At 41.6% G+C, this 22,594-nt stretch overlaps 2 protein-coding genes across 5 annotated transcripts in view; one reads left to right on the forward strand and one right to left on the reverse strand.

Moving 5' to 3' along the window:
* RNF170 (ring finger protein 170) overlaps positions 1 to 5,398 on the reverse strand; it is a 29,795-nt gene extending 24,397 nt beyond the window's left edge. The window contains exon 1 of one of the 2 annotated variants that reach the window (XM_058525316.1): positions 5,278 to 5,398. The gene's annotated coding sequence lies outside the window, so the exon portion shown is untranslated. The remainder of the gene's footprint in view (positions 1 to 5,277) is intronic. The other variant, XM_058525317.1, reaches the window with a different exon arrangement.
* A 223-nt stretch (positions 5,399 to 5,621) lies between these two features.
* The window catches only part of HOOK3 (hook microtubule tethering protein 3), a 99,106-nt gene continuing 82,133 nt past the window's right edge, over positions 5,622 to 22,594 (forward strand). Inside the window, exons 1-2 of one of the 3 annotated variants that reach the window (XM_058525314.1) lie at positions 5,622 to 5,889; positions 13,573 to 13,658. In XM_058525314.1, the coding sequence (XP_058381297.1) occupies positions 5,833 to 5,889; positions 13,573 to 13,658 (143 nt within the window). In that variant the 5' untranslated portion in view covers positions 5,622 to 5,832. The remainder of the gene's footprint in view (positions 5,890 to 13,572; positions 13,659 to 22,594) is intronic. The other 2 variants (XM_058525315.1, XM_058525313.1) reach the window with 2 other exon arrangements.

Here is a 22,594-nt window from a genome sequence, read left to right on the forward strand (position 1 = left end):
GAAATAAATATTCAATTACATACATATGACTATTCACAATTACAAAATTCTGTATTTATGTAACTTACCGCACTGAAAAAAGTTTTTATTCAATATAATCATTAATCAGGTGAGTCTCTGTTAGGAGGTCACTTGAGTGTGAAAGTCGAACACCTTTGAAAAGGATCTGAACTGGCTGCTAGTAAGAAAATCACCTCATGGAAGAAACTTAAGCAAACAAACAGATCAAAGGTGGCTTTCATCAGCTTTACACGTAGTAATCACTTGATACATCAGCAACTTTCTAATGACAGGTTTCAAATCTCCATTATGAAGGCGTATACCAGGACACTCTGAGAATAGGCTCAAACTCCCCTGTGTCAAGATTCCCAGCCTCTAATTTCTGAATCTGTCTCACAGAGTGGTGGGGCTTTTCTCCTATGTACACATTTACACAGTTTACTACTTGGTACTTTTTTTTTAAAAAATGGGTTACATTTGTTCCTACGTCTTCCCAAGTATAATCAGTGGTAATGTGACCAAATTCTACTGTACAAATTACATATATTCTACCGTATAAAAATAGAGAGAGATATTTGACTTCTACGGGTACAGCCTTAAGATGCTGCTTCATGCACAATTCCAAGAGCTCAGAGATCCAGGATACTTGAAATATTTCAGAGCCATATGTTATTTGCATCATTTTATAGCAGAAGTTCCCAATGGTGTTGAAATGCAGCGTTACTTTTTACTACCACAAATTCTGGTATCACCAAAGAAGGTGCCTGAGCAGAGAGAGGGGAGGAGGGGGAGACTGTTGATAAGCTGCTGAGAGGAACAGAGAGGTCAGCTGCATCTTCCTGTCATAGGGAAATCCCAGCTAAACCCAGGGCTCCCACACAGAGAACTACTGATGGTGTCGGACCTACTGTGGGGGCCTTAATAGTTCAACTCCCACCAGTAGTTCTTCTTATAATCAGAGTAAAAAAAGGAACTGCAGGAGCCAGTGGCTCAAAAAACGAGGTATTACAACACCTCTTCTGTTTGGAAAGAGGCCGATCTCAGATTACAGGGGATAAACAATAAAAAGAAATACAATTTTCTACTTGAGGAGATAACACAATACCTCAATCCTGAAAATGAATTCCAAAGTCAACCTGAACTTCAGTTCTCCAACTTTTGCTTTTCACAGTCAGGACCTGTGTAGAACAGATCAGTGCTGCTGATTTTGCCCAGTGGCACAGGCTCTCAGCTCAAACCGAGCATTGCTGCGTGCACACCAACAGCCCTGCAGTGTAGCTCCAGTTCTGCTACCATTTAAGTTCTCAGGGTCTCCCATTTTCTGCAAATGTAAAAGCTGGACTTCAGGATTTCTTAAATTTCTTCCACCACGATATTCTCTGATTCAGAGTTTTTTGGTATAGAAAAAAAGTCAGGAAAGATAAATACCAAAGGTTAAAGTGGTTACAAGCGGGGAGCAGCACTGGGAGAGCTTCACCTTTCCCAGGATACGGTTCTATAGCTTGAATTCTTTCCAAGTATGTATTACTTTAACAATAAAAATAAAAGCCAGTGCCTGCTTCCTCCCTTGAGAGATGAAAATTAGGCTTCAGTGCTCAAAGATTTAAAATGTCTGCCTATGGGCCAGCCCCAGTGGCCTGGGGTTAAGATTGGCACACTCTGCTTCAGCAGTCCGGGCTCAGTTCCCGGGCACGGACCTACACCACCGGTCTGTCAGTGGCCATGGTGTGGCGGTGGCTCACATACAAAAAGAGGAAGATTGGCAACAGATGTTAGCTCAGGGTGAATCTTCCTCAGCAAAAAAACCAAAAACAAACAAAAAATAAATATGATAAAATAAAATGTCTGTCTCCAGTCCCATTCTTACCTACCAACTAGACACCCTCAGTTTCCCGATGGTGCCTTCTAAAGATGACAGTGAAGGGCACTGGGAGGCACCCATAGTGACCACATCTTATTCCCCTGAGCAGTGCACAGGGAATATTACATGTTGTAGGGGCCGCTAAATGCTGCTTACTTGAAACCCTGAAATAAAGTTATTAAATTGACAGAACGTGGTATCTAATCTATCTCATAAAACCCATCAAATATGAAAATAAGAGTTACTAGTACTCTGTTTTTAACTATTTGAGATTTATAGAAACAAAACACTGTAGATCTTGGAAGCTGTGTGTTTTAATTGATAGAAACCTGAAGAGGAACTGGTTTCCAGCTTTGACTTAGTTATTGATTAGCTGGCTAAGTCTTATTGAAGAATAGCTTAATATATCGAAGAAGCATAAGCTTTGGAGTCAGATAACTGTGTACTTATGTAAAATCTGGGTCTCAGTTTCCTCATACGTAAAATACATAAAATTAATTTGAAACATATCAAATGTCTGCTTTTTTGGCAAAAAAAAAAAGTGCCTTGTTTTGTAGAGTTTATGAGATAATGAAGGTAAAGCATTTAGCATATTGCTTGGCCCATCATATGGGCTCTCAGTAAATGGAAGCTATAATATTTTGATTACTATTATTAACAACTGTCAAGAAATCAGCAGAACCATGACAACACTTAGCCATGCCTTCCCCACGGCTATACTATGTAGCATCTCAAACTGTCTTTAATCAAAGCTCTCAGTGTGTATTCCCTGGGAAGACAGGATAAACTTGGGGACCCTGTCACGCAGGATACCACCATGCTTACTTAACTCTGATACACAACTGTAGATGAGGACTAGCCTCCGACTAACTGGAGTAAGGAGACAGCTACAAGTTCCACTCAGCTCTCTTCGGTCTTTTTCAAGGCTTTCAGAAGAAAAAAAAAGAAAGAAAGCTCACAGAAAAATAAGAGAAATACAGGAAATTCCATAACTTCAAAGGAGAAACTCAAGGTCTTTTTACCCAAGCTCATGTAGAAATGTGATGGCCACATGGCTTCAGCAGACAATTACTCACATCCAAGAAGCCTTTTTTTTGTTTTTTTTGGTGAGGGAGATCAGCCCTGAGCTAACATCGGCGCCAATCCTCCTCTTTTTGCTGAGGAAGACGGGCTCTGAGCTAACATCTATTGCCAGTTCTCCTCCTTTTTTTTTTTTTTTCTTCCCCAAAGCCCCAGCAGACAGTTGCATGCCACAGCTGCACATCCCTCTAGCCGCTGTACGTGGGACACGGCCTCAGCATGGCCGGAGAAGCGTTGCGTCGGTGCACGCCCAGGACCGAACCCGGGCCGCCAGCAGCAGAGCGCGCGCACTTAACCGCCAAGCCACGGGGCCGGCCCCCAAGAGGCTTTTAATATAATTTCCCTCATCCAAGGTAATGGGAGCTACAGCACGAAACCTCAAGAACACTGCAACATCCTGCACAAATGCATTGTGGATGAGCAGTCAAGCTGACAAAAGGCAGCTTAGGTCAATGGTGTCAAAGCCTTGAAAACCTGAGCAGGTGGAGTAAAGGTGCTCACTATACCACAGTCCTTCCAGAAAAGGCTAGCATCTTGTTCTCCTCCACATCCAAAGACAAAGTGCCTGGGAGTCAGGTTTATTACTAACTTTACATGTCTAACAAGGGTAATGGTCACTCACAGTGCTAGGGATTCTACAGAAACAGCCCAGTGTGGCATGGAGGGACTCTGGTTTGACAAAGATCCAGAGGCACCCCTACAGGAAACAAAGGCAGGGGAGATACATATTTATCATTTCTAAACGTTTCTCTGCCCTTAGAGTATGGAAGAACGTTTAAAAGGAAGACCACTGAGAAGACTTTGGATAAGATTTTTTACATTCACAAAATGATAAATTATCACATGTGAACTCTTAACTGGTACTCCGTAATGCATCAGTAAAAACTCAATGCTGGGGGCCAGCCCTGTGGCTTAGCAGTTAAGTGCGGGTGCTCTGCTACTGGAGGCCACGGCTTCTCCAGCCATGCTGAGGTGGCGTCCCACATACAGCAACTAGAAGGACGTGCAACTATGACATAGAACTATCTACTCGGGCTTTGGGGAGAAAAAGGAGAAAAAAAGGAGGAGGACTGGCAATAGATGTTAGCTCAGGGCCGATCTTCCTCAGCAAAAAAAAAAAAGAACTCAATGCTGTCTTTGCAGTTCTGAATGCTCAATGACAAAACTTACTCTTAATGGGAAAAAGGGGGGGGGTGCTCCATGAACTGCAAAGCAAAGTAAAGATGTGTCCTGAGAAGTTAACTTTGCTGCACCCCAAATAAAAGTTTGGCATTATCTGGTAAAGTTATGCATGCATACCCTATGACTCAACAATTCTCCTAGGACTCCAAGCCTGTACCCTAAAGAAACTCTTACATTTGCACTAGTATCTAGGTATAGTTCTTAGCAGCCCCAAAGTGGAACAACAAAATGCTCATCAACAGTATAATGGATACACTGTTATATTCATAAAATGGAATACTAGACAGCAATGAAAAATACCTACGGATATATACAAATTTACTATTAATTCAAAGCCACAAAATAACACGATTCCACTCAATAAAAGTTCAAAAACAGGCAAAGTAAAACTATACTGTTTGGGCATGCAGACATTTGAGGTAAAGCTACAAGGAAAAGCAATAAAGTGAATATGATAAAAGTCACTATAGGGAGGGAATTGTGCTCAGAAAGGAACACTAGGTGCGCGCGGAATTCCTGAGGTACCGGCAATGTTCTTTATTTTTTATGGGTGTTTTATTATCAATTACTCTTTAAACATGTCCGTTGTATGCACTTTTTTGAATATGTTACATCGCATAAAAATTTATCGGTAATTCTGCAGAGATTCAGGCCTTTAAAAACGTGAGAGCTCCAGACGATCCACCTAGCCACTAAGGAAGAAGGCCAGCTCTCAGCACGGCACTGGGAGAACCAGGCCCCAGGAACCGTCGGGGTCCTCAAGGACGGGCGAACTGGCGCACACCCTCTCCCTACTTTAAACTTTTCAGGGGGTCGCGGCTCCACGCGACCCAGGAGGAGCGGCAGGCTCTCCTCACCGCCGGCCAAGCCCACCCAGAACCACCGAGAGGCCCGCCACGTCGGCCCTGCCACCGTCTCCGGGGTAGGAGGACGGGAGCCGGCGCCCCTGGGGCTTAGCCCCGGGCTTCCAGAAGGACAGCGGGGCCCTGGGGTCCGAGACGGAGACTCCCCGCGCCCCGAAGAGCCTCGGCAGCCCCGAGCCGACCCCCGGGCATTCCCGCCCACGCCGGAGCCCCGCCGGCGGTTCCCGCGAGCCCGGATCCGGGTGGGCGTGGCCGGCCGCGGCCCGGCGGGGGGAGGGAGGGGGCGCGTACCTCTCCACCGCAGAGGATACCTCGCCAATTCCCGGTGACTGAGAATAGCAATTATTTCCGGGGACTGCCCCCGCTACCCCTCCCGGACAACCACTAGCTGTCCCTTCTCTAACGTGGACTGCGGCACCGCGCACGCGCACTGCCGAGCTTCCGCGAGGGGTGCGGGGGCCGCCGCCAGGCCCGGGCGCGTGCGCGTGCGCGCCGCGACACGCAGCGGGCCGGCGCCGGGGCGCGCGGCGGGCGGCCGGCCGGATTGTGCGCAGTGGCGCGGCGGCCGCGCTGTGGCCAGGCCGGCGCTCTGGAGGAGGGCTGTGGGGCCGAGGGCGGGGCCGGGAGCGCGCGGCGGGCGCGCGGGCCCGAGTGAGAGGAGAAGGAGGGGCACGGGGGTGACGGTGTGGGAGCCGCTGCCAGCTCCCGGCGAGCGTCGGCGCCCGGGCCCGAGGAGGAGGTGGGCCGGAGGCCAGGCCAGCTGCCGGACCCCCGACGCAGCCCCGGAGCGAGCGGCAGCGGTTTCTGGCGAGGCGGGGAGGCGCTGCCAAGCCCCAGCCGGGGAAGATGTTCAACGTGGAGTCTGTGGAGCGGGTGGAGCTGTGCGAGAGCCTTCTCACTTGGGTATGTGGTGACTGGCGGGGCGGGGGACCCCCTCCCCCAGGCCCCCGTCCGGGATCCCCCACGCCGGTCCCGGGGGGCGAGCGCCGAGGGCGGCGGTGCCGTCACATCCGGGGCCTGGGGCGGGCGGAGCCGGGGACGCCGGTGCGGGCCGCGTCCACCCCTGGCCGGGCCGCGCCGGGGGCGGGGGCCGCGGAGGCTCGGCCCGGGGTCCGGGGAAACTTGCCGGGCTCGAGGGTTGGCTGCTCTCCGGGTGGGGACCGGCCCGGCGCAGGCTAATGATGGGGCGCAGGCAGCACTGTAATTAGGGCTGTCGTTGTGTGCGGCTGGGGGGCGCTGCCCGCCTCGGGGACCCGAAGCGCTGGCCGTCCCCGCGGCCGCGCCGCCGGCGGGGGCTCTCGGACCGGGCGCCGGCGCTCCTCGTCTTTGTTGTCACGTCCGCCGAGGATGGAGCGTGGCCCCTCGAGGGATGAGCCGGCGCTCCGGAGAAGAAACGAGAAGTCCTGCTCAGGGAGAGTAGGGAAAATAGGACAAGGGGAGTGTTTAAAATGAGAGGTGACTTCAGCGATTAGAAAGTAAGCGGTGTGGAGGTATTTATTAAAGGTATTAATTAAAGATAAAAATAAATCTGGGAGGTTTTTGGGAATCAGTAATGGAACTCGACATTTTGGGGCAACGTTGTGGGATTCTGATTTTAAGTTATTAAGCGCTTATTAAAATTCTCACGTTGTGAAGTAAATATGTGTTCAATTCTAATGCCAACGGTCGTGCGTTTAGCAGCCTCTGAAAGAGCTGAACACAAACCCTTGCTTGTGTGTTTCTCCGACTGTGGTTCCAGTTCTTGGGTGGGCGTGTGTGTGTGTGTGTGTGTGTGTGTGTAGAGGTCTGCGGGATAAACTTAGTGCTTCGTTAGGGAGCATTCGTTTTACTCATTGCTAAAAATGTTAAATGTTATTTGTAGAATAAAACACTGATATATTTATCGTGGTGACTACCGTGTTTGTATTAATGTTAAAGGTAAAACAGATGTCAGAAATTCTGTTTAGCGGTGCCTTGGGTTACAAGTTCAGATCCTTGGAGTATAGACGTCACTCTCTTGTGTGGGGCACTCTGGTGGAAAGGTTAGAGAAGCATTGCCTTAGGTTGGTTGTAACAAACGTAATGCAAATAGTCTGAGATTTTCGTAATTTTGTTTGTCAGGAATCAAATTGTGTTTTCGGAAACAGAATATATACGATGGGTAGAGTTTGATATATTCAGTAACTTTTATATTAGGCCATTCTTGGGATTTCAGATTGTTTCCAGTGATAAATAGTTAACATACTGCTTACAGCGGTAATGGGTTCCAATCTCAGGCCGGGAGATGGGTTTCACTGCTGTATTTTAGAGAGAAAAATTGATAAGCTGCATAATGTGGCCAAGATTTGACTGGGGGGGGGAGATAAAGGAAAGAATTACCACATTCTTTGATATTGTGGAAGAAAGAGATTTGGCAGGGGTTGTAAACAGAAGATTGAAGATCTTAAGATGTGCGTTTTTGAGTCTGTACAAATATTGCCTTCCTCAATGCTAGAAAAAGAGGCAGGAGGGGAAAGATGAGGCAGCTAATTGAATCTGAAGTGGGGCTACATTTTTTAACGTCTAGAAAGATAAATCATGGAAACAAAGAAGTGTATGTGAAGGGCATCTGCAAAAAGATAATAGTGCAGTAATTTGAGAAATGCTAATAAAAATGTACAGGAAAAATCATAGAGGGAAATTTGAAGGGATACTAACAGAAGCACACATTGGTACAAGAGCATCTATTTGGAATCTGCTAAAATGTCAAGAAAACAGATAATCCAGGTTATCAGCTATAGAGAGAGGTCAAGGAATATGTTATCATAGAAAAGGCTTTTTTGAAATGTCACAGGAAGGCTCATCAGGAAAAATTTCTAGAGAAGATTAGATTAGAGATTATCAGTGACAAAACTGGAGGGCAGAGTCCACACAAACATGTACAATTCTAAGATTTGGAAACAATTTAAAACATTGTACATTGAAATGTTTCAAACTAAAGTTGAGTTTAAATGCGGGGTTTGTTCTCATTTGTCATTATAAAATGCAGAGTAAATGTCTACGTGGAAAATGTTTGAGGTGGCTGAAAATGTATGTTTTAGTCTAGTAGCTCCCCTCATATCTGGAGGCCAGATTAATGCTGAACACAATTCCAAAACCAAATGTAAGGGAAAAAATGTATGCAGTACACTCCAAAAAAAAAAAAAGATTCCCATTTAGAATAATGTACTCTATTTTACAAAACCTTCTAGGCAACTTGGTTGTGTGGTTTCTTTGCACACAGCAGGTTAGAAGGTAACTGCAACCCTCAGCAAGTACAGACAGCTGTCAGTGATGGAGAAGACCCAGGGACTGGAAGTTCAGTCTGGTGAGTCAGTCTGTGAGCTGCCAGCCTCAGATACTTCAAGAAGCCTCCGTGTTCAGTTATTGAAGATCATAACTATGAAGCTGAATATCAAATAAAAGTTTACTTTCACTATATAGCATTTAGTTTGAGATAAGAGATATATAGTATATTTTAGAAATTCTTCTACTAGAAATGGTTAAAATAATAAAAGCTCAGGCACTTAAAGAGTGACTGTTAGTCACAGATGCAGAGTTCATTTCTGTGGAACATCTCATTGCCCCAAATGCTGGATAAATTGCTGTTTATCAGAGAGCTAGCTAGCCCTAGGAACAAATGTGTCAAATTTTTGTTGAAAAAGGAATAGTTATGAAAAGACAAAGTATCATCCCACAATGGAAAACATCTTAAGCTTAAATTCCAAATCAGAGTTTACCCAGCAAGCAAGTTCAGCAGGATGTGCTTGAAAATTTCCACTCTGCCTCCTCTCCCCACCCTCTGAGTCAAAATGTATTCTTACCTGTTAGAAAAATCTGCCCTGCCTATTACACTTGTCAAACCTAATTTCTTGAACTGTACATGAAAAGATTGCTCTTTCCTGGGTTTTAGAGACTGAAAAACCAGAAAGAATCTGGAATGCTATCAGTTAATGGCAAGAAGCCAAGTGGAAAAAGAATCATCACATGGGCCCAGTGCGTTTCTTCTGGGAACGCCAGCAACATTGACATATCCTTATAATTTTCATATTGTTTATTTAGCAGCCTATAAAAGGTATACTAGTGTATAGATTTAGGGAGGGTATAATTTTTTATGATAGTGTGGTCCCCATTCCATTCTCTCTGCTCTGCCTAACTCCTTTCTACCAACAATTTTTGTCTTATAATGGAGGAATAAAGAAATCAGATGTACAAAAGTTAAAGCATGTATTTTTTTAAATGTTTCATTTTCTTTTTTTTTTTTAATCAAGGGTCTGTGTAACATGGTAGTTAAGAGTATAGGTTCCAGGTTACCAGAGGGGCAGGGAGTAGGGGGAAGGCGAAAGGGGTAAAGGGGCACATATGTATGATGATAGATAAGAACTAGACTATTGGTGGTGAGCACTGAATGCAGTCTATACAGAAACTGAAATATAGTAACGTACACCTGAAATTTATACAATGTTATAAGCCAGTATGATCTCAATAAAATATATATATATATATATATATGTATATATTTTTTTTTAAGAGCATAGGTTCTGAAATTAGACCGCCTGGATTCAAATCCTGGTATTTGTTTCATACTAATTATGGATGACTTTGGACAAGTAACTTCACCTCTGTGTTTTGACTGCATTCAATTTAACACTCACAGTGGTTCTTATACTTTAGTATTGATCAGCATTATTGGAGGGCTCGTTAAAACACTGATTGCTAGGCCCCACATTCAGAGTTTGTAATTCAGTGGGTCTGGGCTGGGGCCTGAGATTCTGCATTTCCAGCAAGTTTCCAGGTGATGCTATTGTTAGCAGCCTGGGGACCAAACTTGGAGAACCACTGCTCTAGATCAGGGTTTGTTAACCTTAGCTAGATAATTCTTTGTTGTAGGCACTGTCCAGTGCACTGTAGGACATTTAATGGTAGCATCCCTGGCCTCTACCTACTAGATGCCAATAGCACCCACCTAGTTGTTACAACCAAAAATGTCTGGCAGGGAGCAAAATCACCCCTGGTTGAGAACCACTGGCTCTAGAGATGCCAGTTCCAGGTGATCTCATGCTTTACTCTTCTCATGCTTTTGAGGGGGAGGAGGAGGTGGAGGTTGGGTGATGTTAATGGAGCTTCTTGGAATTAAAAGAGATTATGACTCTTCAGGTAGAATTTCATGCAGTTAGGTGCAGTTATCTTTACACTTTACTGTACTGCTATCCTGAAATATCCTGTAGCTGTTAACTCAGAGTTTATGAGAACTGGTAGGTGATAGTTTAGTTTTTTTTTTGCTGAGGAAGATTAGTCCTGAACTAACATCTGTTGCCAGTTTTCCTCTCTTTTTGCTTGAGGAAGATTAGCCCTGAGCTAACATCTGTGCCAGTCTTCCTCTACTTTATATGTGGGTTGCCACCACAGCATGGCTGATGAGTGGTGTAGGTCTGTGCCCGGGATCCGAAACCTTGAACCCAGACCACTGAAGCAGAGTGTGCGAAACTTGAACCACTCGGCCACCGGGCTGGCCCCAGGTGATAAATTTTTTTAGAAATTAAAATATAATTCACATACCATGAAATTCATTCTTTTAAAGTGTACAGTTCAGTGGTTTGTAGTATGATTACACACTTGTGCAGCCATCACCACTATCTAATTCCAAGAACATTTTCGTTATCCCAAAAGGAAACTCCACAGAGATAGATTTTCTTTGGCATCTGCTTTACTTTTATCTCAAAGCAGAGGTGGACATCCTGTAGCACTCGTGAGGTACTATTTATCTCAGGAGCCAATACAGAGAATATAATTGTTTGGAAGCCACGTTTTAAAAATCAAAGTGAAAAAAAAAATTTTAAGTCCTAAGACCAAGAGAGAAATAGGTAGTCTTATGATTAAATTTCTTGCATTATTGAATTACCTGCTGTATTGAGTTGCTTCTTCTAATTGGCCAGGGGTGGTTTTCTAATCTTTCATCCCTTACATTTGGTTGTGCTTGGGATTAGCAGGGTTCCAAATGCCAAATCAGTGTCCCGATGCATAAGAATAGAAATAGATTAGAAATAGATTCCTAGCCTCCTCCAACTTCCCAAATGCTTCTGGTGTACATCCAGGTTTGGGAACCACTGCTTTAGACTTTTCAAAATACCTAATATGGGTTCATTTTCTCATTCATTCTTTAAGCAACACACCTCTCCATAAGGTATTTTTCCCAATTTCTATATTGAAAAACTAATACTAAGAGAGGTAAAGTGGCACATCCAAGGTGACACGGCAAATTAGGAGCAAAGCTGGGGATAGAATTAGTTCATTACATTCAAAGCGTATTCACTGAGGGCTTATTCCGTATCAGGCATTGTGCTAAGGTTAGTGATAAAGAGCTAAATGAGATGTGGCCCACACTGCTGCCACTTTTTCATTCTAAACAAACCTACAAGAAAGAGATTGATTTAGCAACTGTAAAATGAAAGCAGATACTTATTTCTTTGTAAACTACTTCGTTATTACATTGCCATTGAGGAGGCAACTGGAGATAGTACTGAGTAAAATTCAATATCAGTTCCTGCAGATGTTTATTTGTTCCATTTATTCATTTCCTAATTAACTGAACCTCTACCATGTTATGAAGTCAGTGTCAGGGCCTGGCTTGGAAGGGGCCTCTTTTCATCACCTCTCCCAAATAAATATCTGAGTAAAAACCACTTGCTATGCGATCTTTAAGATAATTAATTCCTTTAGTTTTCACCACCATAGCCATCACTACCCACGAGACTCTCCTCTATAGAAAATATGAAGAAGCTACTGACTGCACTTGTTAATAGTTCTTTTTTTTTTTTTTTTTTTTTTTGTGAGGAGATCAGCCCTGAGCTAACATCCGCCAATTCTCCTCTTTTTTTGCTGAGGAAGACGGCCCTGGGCTAACATCTGTGCCTATCTTCCTCCACTTTATATGGGACGCCGCCACAGCATGGCTTACCAAGCAGTGCGTCGGTGCGCGCCCAGGATCCGAACCAGCGAACCCCGGGCCGCCGCAGCAGAGCGCGCGCACTTAACCGCTTGCGCCACCGGGCCGGCCCCAGTTCTTTTTTTTTTAAGATGATAGATGATATGGTACAGAGAAGTGGACGCTCACCCACTGTTAGTAAGAGAGTAAATTGCTATAGCATTTATTAAGGGCACTTTGGCAATATTTATCAAAAACCTTAAAATGTGCATACACTTTGACCCAGCAGTTTTACTTCTAGGAATATAACCCAATGAATAAAAATGTGTATGAATACAAATGGTTACCTGAGTGTTATTTCCAATATTTCCATTGTCACTACCTAATGTGACCTCATTTGTGTTCATATATAAACTTACTAAAATAGGTCTCCCTGCCTCTTTTCCTCCAATCCTTTCTTCGTCCTGCAGCCAATATGATCTTTGTACAACGCAAATCTCATGGCCTCACTCTCCTGCGTGGAACTCTGTGCTTCCTCCGCATTGCTCTTAGGATAAAGTCCTGACATGGCTTATGAGGTTATGCACAATAATCCTTCCTCTTTAACCCTGTCTTTCACTGTTTTACTCTTTTCCTTGTTATATCTCTTCCTCCAGTTTCCACTCCCCCACCCAATCCATACCAAGCTGCTTTTCCTTCCTAGATTGCACCCCACTCTCACTTCTAATCTTTGTGCTTGCTGTTTACACTAACTATAATACTCTTTCATTTTACTAACCTTTAAACTGTGTAGGAGCGTGACCTACATCTGTCTATTCTCAGTGATTTATTTCCTTCTAAGTCCTGGTTACACTACTGGGTATAATCAGTGTTGGCTCAGCTGTATTATCTACTCATAGAAATAATTTCTACTGTTTCTTGGCCACATCATGTTGACCAATACAAAGTTAGTTCTAATTCAGAATACATTTAAAATAAAAATGAATTGAATATCTAACCTAACTGTAATAACTGTGACTTCTACATCTGTATAAAGGTATTTTGGCTCTGAGTAAAAGAATTCTCAACCTGGCCAGGCTTAAACAAGAAATTTATCTCACATAATAGGAGGCTTTAAGATTTTTTAATTCTGTGCCTCAATTTTGGCCTCCATGACCTAGTTCTTTGTATCCCTCCTTTTTGTCATCAACTGCATTGGTCTCATCCTAAGACGAATTCCCTTAATAGCCATAAGATCACTGCTAGTGGCAGTTGAGACAGCACACTTATTCACATCAAGAGGAGATTGGCTTTTTTCTCCCAGAAGCTCAAGTAAGCATCCCCTTGTATCTCTTTGGTCCAAATTGTCTTTGCTCTGTGCATCCCTGGATCTGTCACTGGTGGAGGGATGATGAAAGTACCATGACTTTCTTAGATTGATCATCTGTGAGGAGAATGGATGCTGGAAAATTACCCAGTGTCCACCACAGTTTCTCTTTTACCAAAGGGAAAAAATTACAATAATAACCTGTAGGAAATTTCCCATAAGGGAAAAAATTTCCAGCTATTTTGCTTTTTAAAATTTGTTCCAGCTCCCAAGATGAGGTAATCATAAAAACAAGCCTAAGAAATCTTCTGTATAGTTAACCGTGGAATCTTCTTTCTTCCCCCCTTTTTTTTTTCAGATCCAGACATTTAATGTGGATGCACCATGCCAGACCGTGGAAGATTTAACGAATGGGGTTGTGATGGCCCAGGTTCTTCAAAAGATGTAAGAATAGATTGCTTTATTGTTTTGTATGTACTTGTACATGGATATTTATTAGATTGAAAATATGGACAAAAAAATAAAGTGCTTACTTGAAACATGTGTTGCCTATAGAATAAGAACTGTAAGCATCAGTGATAATTTTGATGGCATGTACTTGTTTAGCTACAGATTGACTGACTGCAAGGTTAATTGTAATTGTAATTATTATAATACTCCAATGTTTTTAGCAGAATTATTTGTTCTTGTGTTTTTCAGTATAAGCTTGGTAGAAATTCTCATGTTAATGATCATATTTTGCCATTGTAGAAGAATTTAAGAGGTTTACTCCCTCTTTCTTTAGGATTTTACTCAAACGTTGTCTCAGTGAGGCCTTCTCAGGCCACCCATAGAAAATAAGCAGCATCCCATAAAAGGGATACTCTGTATTCCTTTTAACCTTTTGTGTTCTTCTCTAAAGTATGTAACACCATCTGATATACCGTATATTTGCTTGTTTATTTGTTATCTGCTGCTTCTCCTTCCCACCTGTCCTCAAACACACACACACACACACACAATGTAAGCTCCACATGAAGGCAGGGAATTTGTTTTGTTCACTGTCGTGTATTAGCACCAAGGGCAATGCCTGGTTGGTTCAACCATATGAAAATGCCCTGCTTTGTAGGTCAAAATGGTCAAATAACAGCAGTTTCTTATGGTTCAGTCTGCATCATGGGTGCTCATATTTACTGAATGACTAAAGGAATGAAATATTTGTTTGGGATATATAAAACATACCTGATCCTTTCCAAGTACTTTGAAAACATAATAGTTGTAAAATTGATATTGTATGGCCATCTTCAGCTTTTGACCTAGAAATTGTTCAAATAAAGGATTACCTGTGACTTTAAGAGGTCATTAGGTTTGACATGATGTGGGGGATACCTTTGTCTTTTGAAGCCCTGAGCATTTGTCAGCCTGATGATGTTAAAAGATTTGTGTATGACTAGCTGGGATTTCCTGCAGTTTTCTTGAGAATCATCGTTAAGTGAATTCTTGTGTTGCTCACCTTGCAGCGAGCTGTATAGAGTTGCCCGTCTGAGAAGCACCTCAATTGCCTGCATTTCAGAGAATCTGTGTACCTTAGAACTGGGGACTCATGCTTGCAAACTATAGCTTGCTGTTGCTTTCTTCTGTAGCTTACATGACACATCTCTCCTGATATGTAGGCACACAGACTGATGGCGCTTGAGAAGGCTCATTTGCAACCTGACCAGCCCGGATTCTAGCACTCTGAGAAGGGTGATCCTGTGATTTTCACGGTCATCTCTGAGTGGTGCCCTAATAATTTTTAGCCTTTGAGTGGTCTAGAGAGTTTCACTGACGTTCTTAATAAAAATTATTTGTGGGCATGTGGCCTAGCTAAGTGAGCTTTTGTGGTATCTGTCAGTAAGTGAATTTTTTGCTTAAGTTAGTTTGAGTAGGATTTCTGTCACTTGCTAGACCAGAAGAAAGACTGTATTTGTATATCGTTTTGCCAGATTCAGATCATAACATACATTATGTTCTACAAAGTGGTTATTTTAATTTACCAAAGCCTTGTGGGCATATTTCTCATCAGTACAGATTTTTACCTTCTCCTCCCTCCCAAGTGCCTTCCTTTTTGCCGTTTGATGAGGTACAACATATACAGAAAAGCATACTAAAAGTGATGAGTGTGTGTGTATGTTGTATGCATATGTTGTATGCATATGTGTGTGTATACACACATCCATGTAACCACCACCCAGATTGAGATATATAACATTTCTAGCCCCTAGGTGATTCCCCTGATGCCCCTCCCTAATCAATACCCCTTGCCCCCAAATAGCCATGATTCTGACTTCTACACCATTAATTAGTTTTTCCTGTTCTTGAATGTCTTATACATGGAAGCATACAGTATGTACTCTTTTATGTTTGACTTCTTTCACTCAACATAATGTCTGTGAGATTCATTCATATTGTTGCATATTATCTATTTTAAATAATTGTATAATATGTACAGCTTCGGAAGTTCAGTTCCTCTTTCGTCAGTTTGATATTTATTGAATGGCTACTTTTATGTCCAGCGCTTGTGATAAAAGGGTTGTGGCCACAGCCCACAGAGTAATTGCCTTCAGAGAGTTTATAACCTGGGAAAAACAGATTTTAAATAACCAGGAAAAAAAAATTCCTTCTATAACAACTGCTACAGAGGAGAAGTACACAGTGTGTGACAGTTTGTAAGAGGCACATTTAACTCAGTAAAGCAAGTCATGAACATTCTACCTGAGTAAGTAAAGGTAAATTAAATCTGCGAGATGAACGGTAGCAGATTTCTTAGCAGAGGGAAGAGCGTATGCAGAGGCCTTGTAGATCGATGGAATATGGTGAACACTACTACAGAAAGAAAGGGTTCGAGTGGCTAAAGCAGAGAGGGGGAGCATGGTACAAAATGAGGATGGAAAGGTAGATGGAGCCAGACCATGTAGGGCTTTGTGTCTTTGTTCCAAGGGCTGTGAGAAGCAACTGAGGGGTTAACACGGTCAGATTTATATTTTGAAAATATTCTGGCTGCAGTTGTAAAATGAATTTGAAGAGGCCAAAATGATGAAGGATGATCAATTGAAAAGAAATTTGTAGTAACTTGAAAGGGAGATGATGGTGGCTTGGACAAGGAGGGGGTAAAGGAGATGAAAACAAGTGGACGGGCTCAAAATGGTACAGAAAATCAAATTTTGATGATTGATATGAGGGTAGCGAGTAAAGGGAGGTATCAAAATTGACTTTTAAGTTTCTAACTTAAGCAGATACACAGAAGAGGGTGCAAACCACTGATGTGGGAATGCTGAAAGGGAATCTGCTATGGAGGACTGCTGGATGTATCATGAATTTAGTTTGGGGGACACTGAATTTGAGTGGTATTGAGACATCAAGAGAAAATACCAAGTTAGCAGTTGACTGTACAGGCTAGAGTTCAGAAGAGGAGTCCAGACTGGAGATATCAATTTGAGTATCTCTTAATTGAATCCATAAGTGTGGACTAAATCACCTAGGGAGGAGTGTAGGATAAGAAGAAAAAATGTGTAGCCTGAGTCTTGAAGAACTTTAATTGTTGATTAGAACATTGACCAGCAGAGGGACCAGAGAGGCATGAGGTAAGCCAATATAGAGTGTGGGTACCGAGAAGAGAGCTCTACTCGAAATACCAGATCTTTTCATTTTGTCCTAGCTGATAAGTGAAAAACTGTATCTTTTGGTAGTTTTAGTAGAAATTTTATCAATTATGAATGGATCTAAGTATGCTTATTGTTAGTATGATTATTTTTCTGTCTCTAGTCTTTTAAGTTATTTTCTGTTCATCTGTGTTCCAGCTTCCAAAATGTTGTTGCTGTTATCTTCTCTCTTTCTTTTTGTCCATGTAGGTTCATGTCCTCCTCTTTTTTTTCAATTGATACACTTTGTCTTTTACAGCATTTTTTAGTTTCACAGCAAAGTTGAGTGGAAAAGAGTTTCAGTATGGGATGATGAAAAAGTTCCGGAGGTAGATAGTGGTGATGTTTGCACAGCAATGTGAATATACTTAATGCCACTGAACTGTACACTTAAAAATGGCGTAAATGATAAATTTTGTTATGTATATTTTACTACAATAAAAAAAGTTTTTAAAAATTGAGTGAAAAGTTTGGCAAGTTCCCATCACACACAGAGCCTCTCCCACTATTGATATCCCACACCCAACAGGTACATTTGTTACGGTTGATGAACCTACGTTGACACATTATTATCACCCAGAGTCCCTAATTTACATGATAGTGCACTCTGTGTTGTGTATTCTGTGGGTTGACAAATACATAATGACATGTATCGATCATTATAGTATCATACAGAATAGTTTCACTGCTCTGAAAATCCCCTTTGCTCTACCTGGTTGTCCCTCCCTTCCCCTGACCCTCAGCAATCACTGATCTTTTTACTGTCTCCATAGTTTTGCCTTTTCCAGAATGTCGTATAGTTGGAATCCAATAGTATGTTGCCTTTACAGATTGGCTGCTTTCACTTAACAGTACAGTATTGCATCTAAGTTTCCTCCATGTCTTTTCGTGGCTTGACTTTTTTTTAGCACTGCCTCCCCTCCTTTTTTTTTTTTACAGCTTTATTGAGATGAAATTGACATACAATATATTGCACATTTTTAAAGTGTAGAATTTGATAAATTTTTACCTATGTTGATGCCTGTGAAACTATCACCACTGTCAAGGTAATGAACATATCAATCACTTCAAAAAGTTTCCTCAGTCCCTCCTTTCTGCCACCCCTTTCCCATCCCCAGGCAACCACTGATTTGCTTTCTGCCACTATAGATTAATTTGCGTTTTCTAGAAATTTATATAATCGGACTCACACAATATGTTTTCTTTTTGAGGGAGAAGGTGTGGCTTCTTTCCTGCAGCATAATTATTTTAAGATTCATTCATGTTGCCTGTATTCATAGTTCATACATATTCCATTGTATGGATATACCAGGATCTGTTGATCCATTCATCTGCTGATGAACATCTGGGTTATTTTAGTTTTAGGCTATGATAAATAAAGCTGCTATGAATATCAGTATACAGATCTTTGTATGGACATATGCTTTCATCTCCCTTGGGTAAAATTCCACCTAGGAGTAGGATGGCTGGAACATATGACAGGTGTATGTTTAATATTTAAGAAACTGCCAAACTGTTTCCAAAGTGGATGTACCATTTATATTTCCACAAGCAATGTATGAGCGTTCCAATTGCACTATAGTCTCACCAACACTTGCTAAGTTCAGTCTTTTTAATTTTAGCCATTCTAGTGGCATATCATTTGGTTTTAATTTGTATTTCTATAATGACTAATGATGTTGAGCATCTTTTCGTGTATTTACCACCTATATATAGTCTTTGGTGAATTGTTTGCTATTATCTTTTGCCTGTTTTTTAATTGAATTGTCTTATTAAATTCAGAGTTCTTTATATATTGTAAATACAAGTCCTTTGTCATGTGTATGTTTTAAAATATTTTCTCCTGGTCTGTGGCTTCGTTTTCATTTTCTTAGTAGTGTTTTTGCAGAGCAAAAGTTTTTAATTTTGATAAAGTCTAATTTATTAATTTTTTTCTTTTTTAGTTCATGTTTTGTTTTTGTTGTATTAAGAAATCTTTACTGAGCCAAGGTCACTAAGATTTTCTCCTGTGTTTTCCTCTAGAGGTTTTATAGTTTTAGTGCTTATATTTAGGTCTATGATGCATTTTGAGTTACTTTTTACATAAGATATAAGGATAGGTTTTTTTTTTTTTGCACTATTTATTGAAAAGATTTCTTTCTCATATTTTCAGGACTTTTGATTCTGTTGAATTTCCTAATGACTGGACAGACATCATTCATGAATGGTTAGATTCTTGTTCATTTAAATATTTTTTTACTAATATATCAGTCATCAAAAACGCTAAGATATAATCTATCCTTTTACATGTTTATGTCAACAAATACAAAATGAAAACCTTTTTTGGCTTAAGTCTTTAGGGAACTGTGACTGTTAATATTATCTAAACTCAAATTTGTACAATTTTATTTCCTATTTTCAACTTCTTGGTTTGAAGAAAATTAGCATTAGACTTCATCAAAATTTTTACAAAGCAGCTCCCACTTTGGAGAGCACAGTGTGTTTTGTGTAAGACAGCAAGAATTTGAATTGACTGGTTATGCTGTAAAACCTGTGATTCTTGGTAAACCTACAGTACCTGTGCCAAAGAACAGTGAAGGCTTTGCCCTGATCTAACTTGAGCTCTGAAAGATATCTGGTTCTCTCCTAACAAGACTGCTTCTGCAGGCTTCTCAAGCAGTGGCTGTTTTTTCCCCACAGGCTTCGTCTACCACCTAGCCCAGAGGTGGAGCTCCTCAATGCTGCTTCCAGACCATTCTCCTTCATCTTCCCTAAAACCCTTTGAATCTTATGACATCATCCACCACCCCTCGTTGTTGCTGTCATTTCTTGTCATTTCTCAACAATTTTGGATCCTGGCACACTATCGCTCTTTCCAATACTACTCTTGTCTAAATTCTTGGTGATTTGACTACGTGCCTGGATGATCCTTCATATCCTTGCCTGTCAATTTCTTGAACTCTTCTCCATTGATGTTGTCTTCTACCCAATTTCAGCCACTCATTCCCATGGTCATAGCTATACCTTATAATTACCAATAATGTGTTACTCCCTCCATAATCTCAATTTTTTCTTTACCACTGTCGGGTCAGTACTTCCTGTCTTTGCATCTCACTCCCTCTGGTACCAAGTCTCCAATAATTCTTCAATTCTCTAGTGCCAGTGGGATCTCAGTGCTGTCCTTCACCTTCACCTCTCTTACTTTGCTCTTATTCAGCTGAAATTCCATGGTCAATCTTAATCACTCCTCATTTTTAGCTCCTTTGCCCCTCTCTCATTTCTTTGTATTTGTTTGGCAAAACCACAACTCTGGCTAAATCTAATGTCCTGCCAGTTCTGCTTCTCACCTATGCAGCTGAACCTAGCTGGAAAAAAACACAAGCATGCTGATGGATCTTACTGAAATTTCTCACCACGAAACCACACCTGTTACCTTATGGAATCCTACAGCCATGATGTACTTCCCCAGTCCTTTCACTCCCCTCCTCTTCTAGATGACTGTCTCACACCTTTCTCTCTTCAGACCTCCAGTACCACCTATCCTCTCTTATTCATCTGCTCACCACAAGGTGGCATATATCCTCCTTCTGAGAAAGTTGAAACAAATAAAAGAGAGTTTCCGTAAAATCCCATGACTACATTTATCAGCCTCCTGCATCAGTTTGACTTTGCCTTGCTGCCTATTACTACATACGAGCTATGGGATTGGGGGGGAGGTCCTATCTTAAAGTACCTGCACTTTGTAAATTGGATCCCATTGCCTGTCACCTACTCAGGATCATCACTTTACCAATTCTCCCCTCTTTCCTACATGGTCAGTTTTCCCTTCCCTACTGGATCGTATCCATCAGCATGCAAGCAAACTATTATTTCTTTTCTTTTCAAAAATACTTATCGTGATCTCACTTCTGTCAGTCAGTATTTCATTTCTCCTCCCCTTTGCAGCAAAACTCCTTCAAAGAATAGTTTGTACCCAACTGTCTTGGATTCTTCTCCTCCTGCTCTCTTAAATCCAATTCAGTCAGCATTTTTCCCACCATTATATTAAAACTGCCCTTGTTAGGACCACCAATTATCTACACATTTCTGATTCTAATGGCCCATGGTCAGTCCTTATCTGGACGTGGAGCAGCATTCGAAGGACAGAGGCTCATCTGCTTACCTCCCTGTAACACTTTTTTAGAATTTGGCTTCCAGGATACTGTTACCCTCTGGGTTCTTCTCCTTTTACACTGGATGATCTACATTTCCTTTGCTGGTTTTTTCTCTTCTGTCCTACTTCCTGGCAACGCTGGAGTGCTTAAGGACTCAGGCTTTGTTCCTCTTCTCTTTTCTCTTTGCTTTCACTCCCTTGATGATTTCATCTAGTCTTATGAGTTTAAATATCATCCATATCCTAATGATTCCCAAATTTATATCTGACATGAATCTTTCCTCTGACCTCCAAACTTGTCTGATTGTCTACTTAACATCTCCAGTTGGGTCTATAAGACATCTCAAAGTTGTCATATCTAAACTAAACTTCCTGTCTTCTACCCAAAACCGACTCAGTCAAAAGTCTTCTCATTTCAGTTGTTGGCATTTCTTGCGTTCCAGTTGCTCAGACTGTAAAACCTATCTTTCTTTTTCTACCCATCCCACATCCACACTGTCAGGAAATCCTGATGGCTATACTTTAAAAATATATCTAGGTCTGGCCTTTAGATCTAACTTCCAGTGTACAGAAAAATGCAGAGACTAAAGGAACAAGTTAAAGTAAGTCATGAGGAAACAATTAGGCAAATCCAGAAAGTGAGATATTTTACAGGTTGCTTGACCTAGTCTCCTTAAGTCAAGGAGACTTCTTCTTAAGAGAAGAAAGGAAGAGGGTGGACTGTTCTAGACTAAAGAGCCCAAAGAGATAGAGACAGACAGACACTAACCAAATGCATTGCATGGTTCTTGGAAATCCTGCCATATCCAACAATGAAAGACGTTTGTGCTGAGTGAAATAGGCCAGTCATAGAAGGAGAAATATTGTGTGATTCCACTTATATGAAGTATCTAAAATAATCAAACGCATGGAAACAGAGAATAGAATGGTGGTTGCCGGGGGCTGGGAGTTGGGGGAAATGGGGAGTTGCTGTTCAACAGGTATAAAGTTTCAGTTACAAGATGAATAAGTTCTAGAGATCTGCTGTACAACATTTGCCTATAGTTAATAATACTGTGTTGTGCACTTAAAAATTAAAAATTGTTGAGAGGGTATATATCATGTGGTATTCTTACCACAATTTCAAAAACAAAAACAAATGCACTGCATGATTCTTCTTGGATCTTGTTTGAACAAACCAACTAGAGAAACCAACTAAAAGAGAAAAATGGAGGAAATTTGAATATAGAGTGAGTATTAGATGGTATTTTGGGAGTATTTCTGTATTAGGTGTAGTATCAGAACTATGGTTATACAGGAAAGTGCCTTACTTATTAGGGATGTATAGTGGGGTTTTTAGGAGTAAAACGTCCAAAAAACCCAAATAGTATGGAGCAAATATGGCAGAATGTTAAATCTCTGTGATTGGCTTATGGTTGTTCACCAAAATATTCTCCTTCTCTGTATGTTTGAAAAAATTTACTACCTTTACTGCTACCACATTGGTCTGGCCGTCATCATCTCTTGCCTATATCATATTAACAGTTTCCGGACTGGTGTCTGTGTTTCTACACTTGCCTGCCCACAGTCTAATGTGAACCCAGCAGCCA

The sequence above is a fragment of the Diceros bicornis genome, chromosome 29, assembly GCF_020826845.1.
Source record: "Diceros bicornis minor isolate mBicDic1 chromosome 29, mDicBic1.mat.cur, whole genome shotgun sequence".
NCBI classification, from domain to species: domain Eukaryota; kingdom Metazoa; phylum Chordata; class Mammalia; order Perissodactyla; family Rhinocerotidae; genus Diceros; species Diceros bicornis.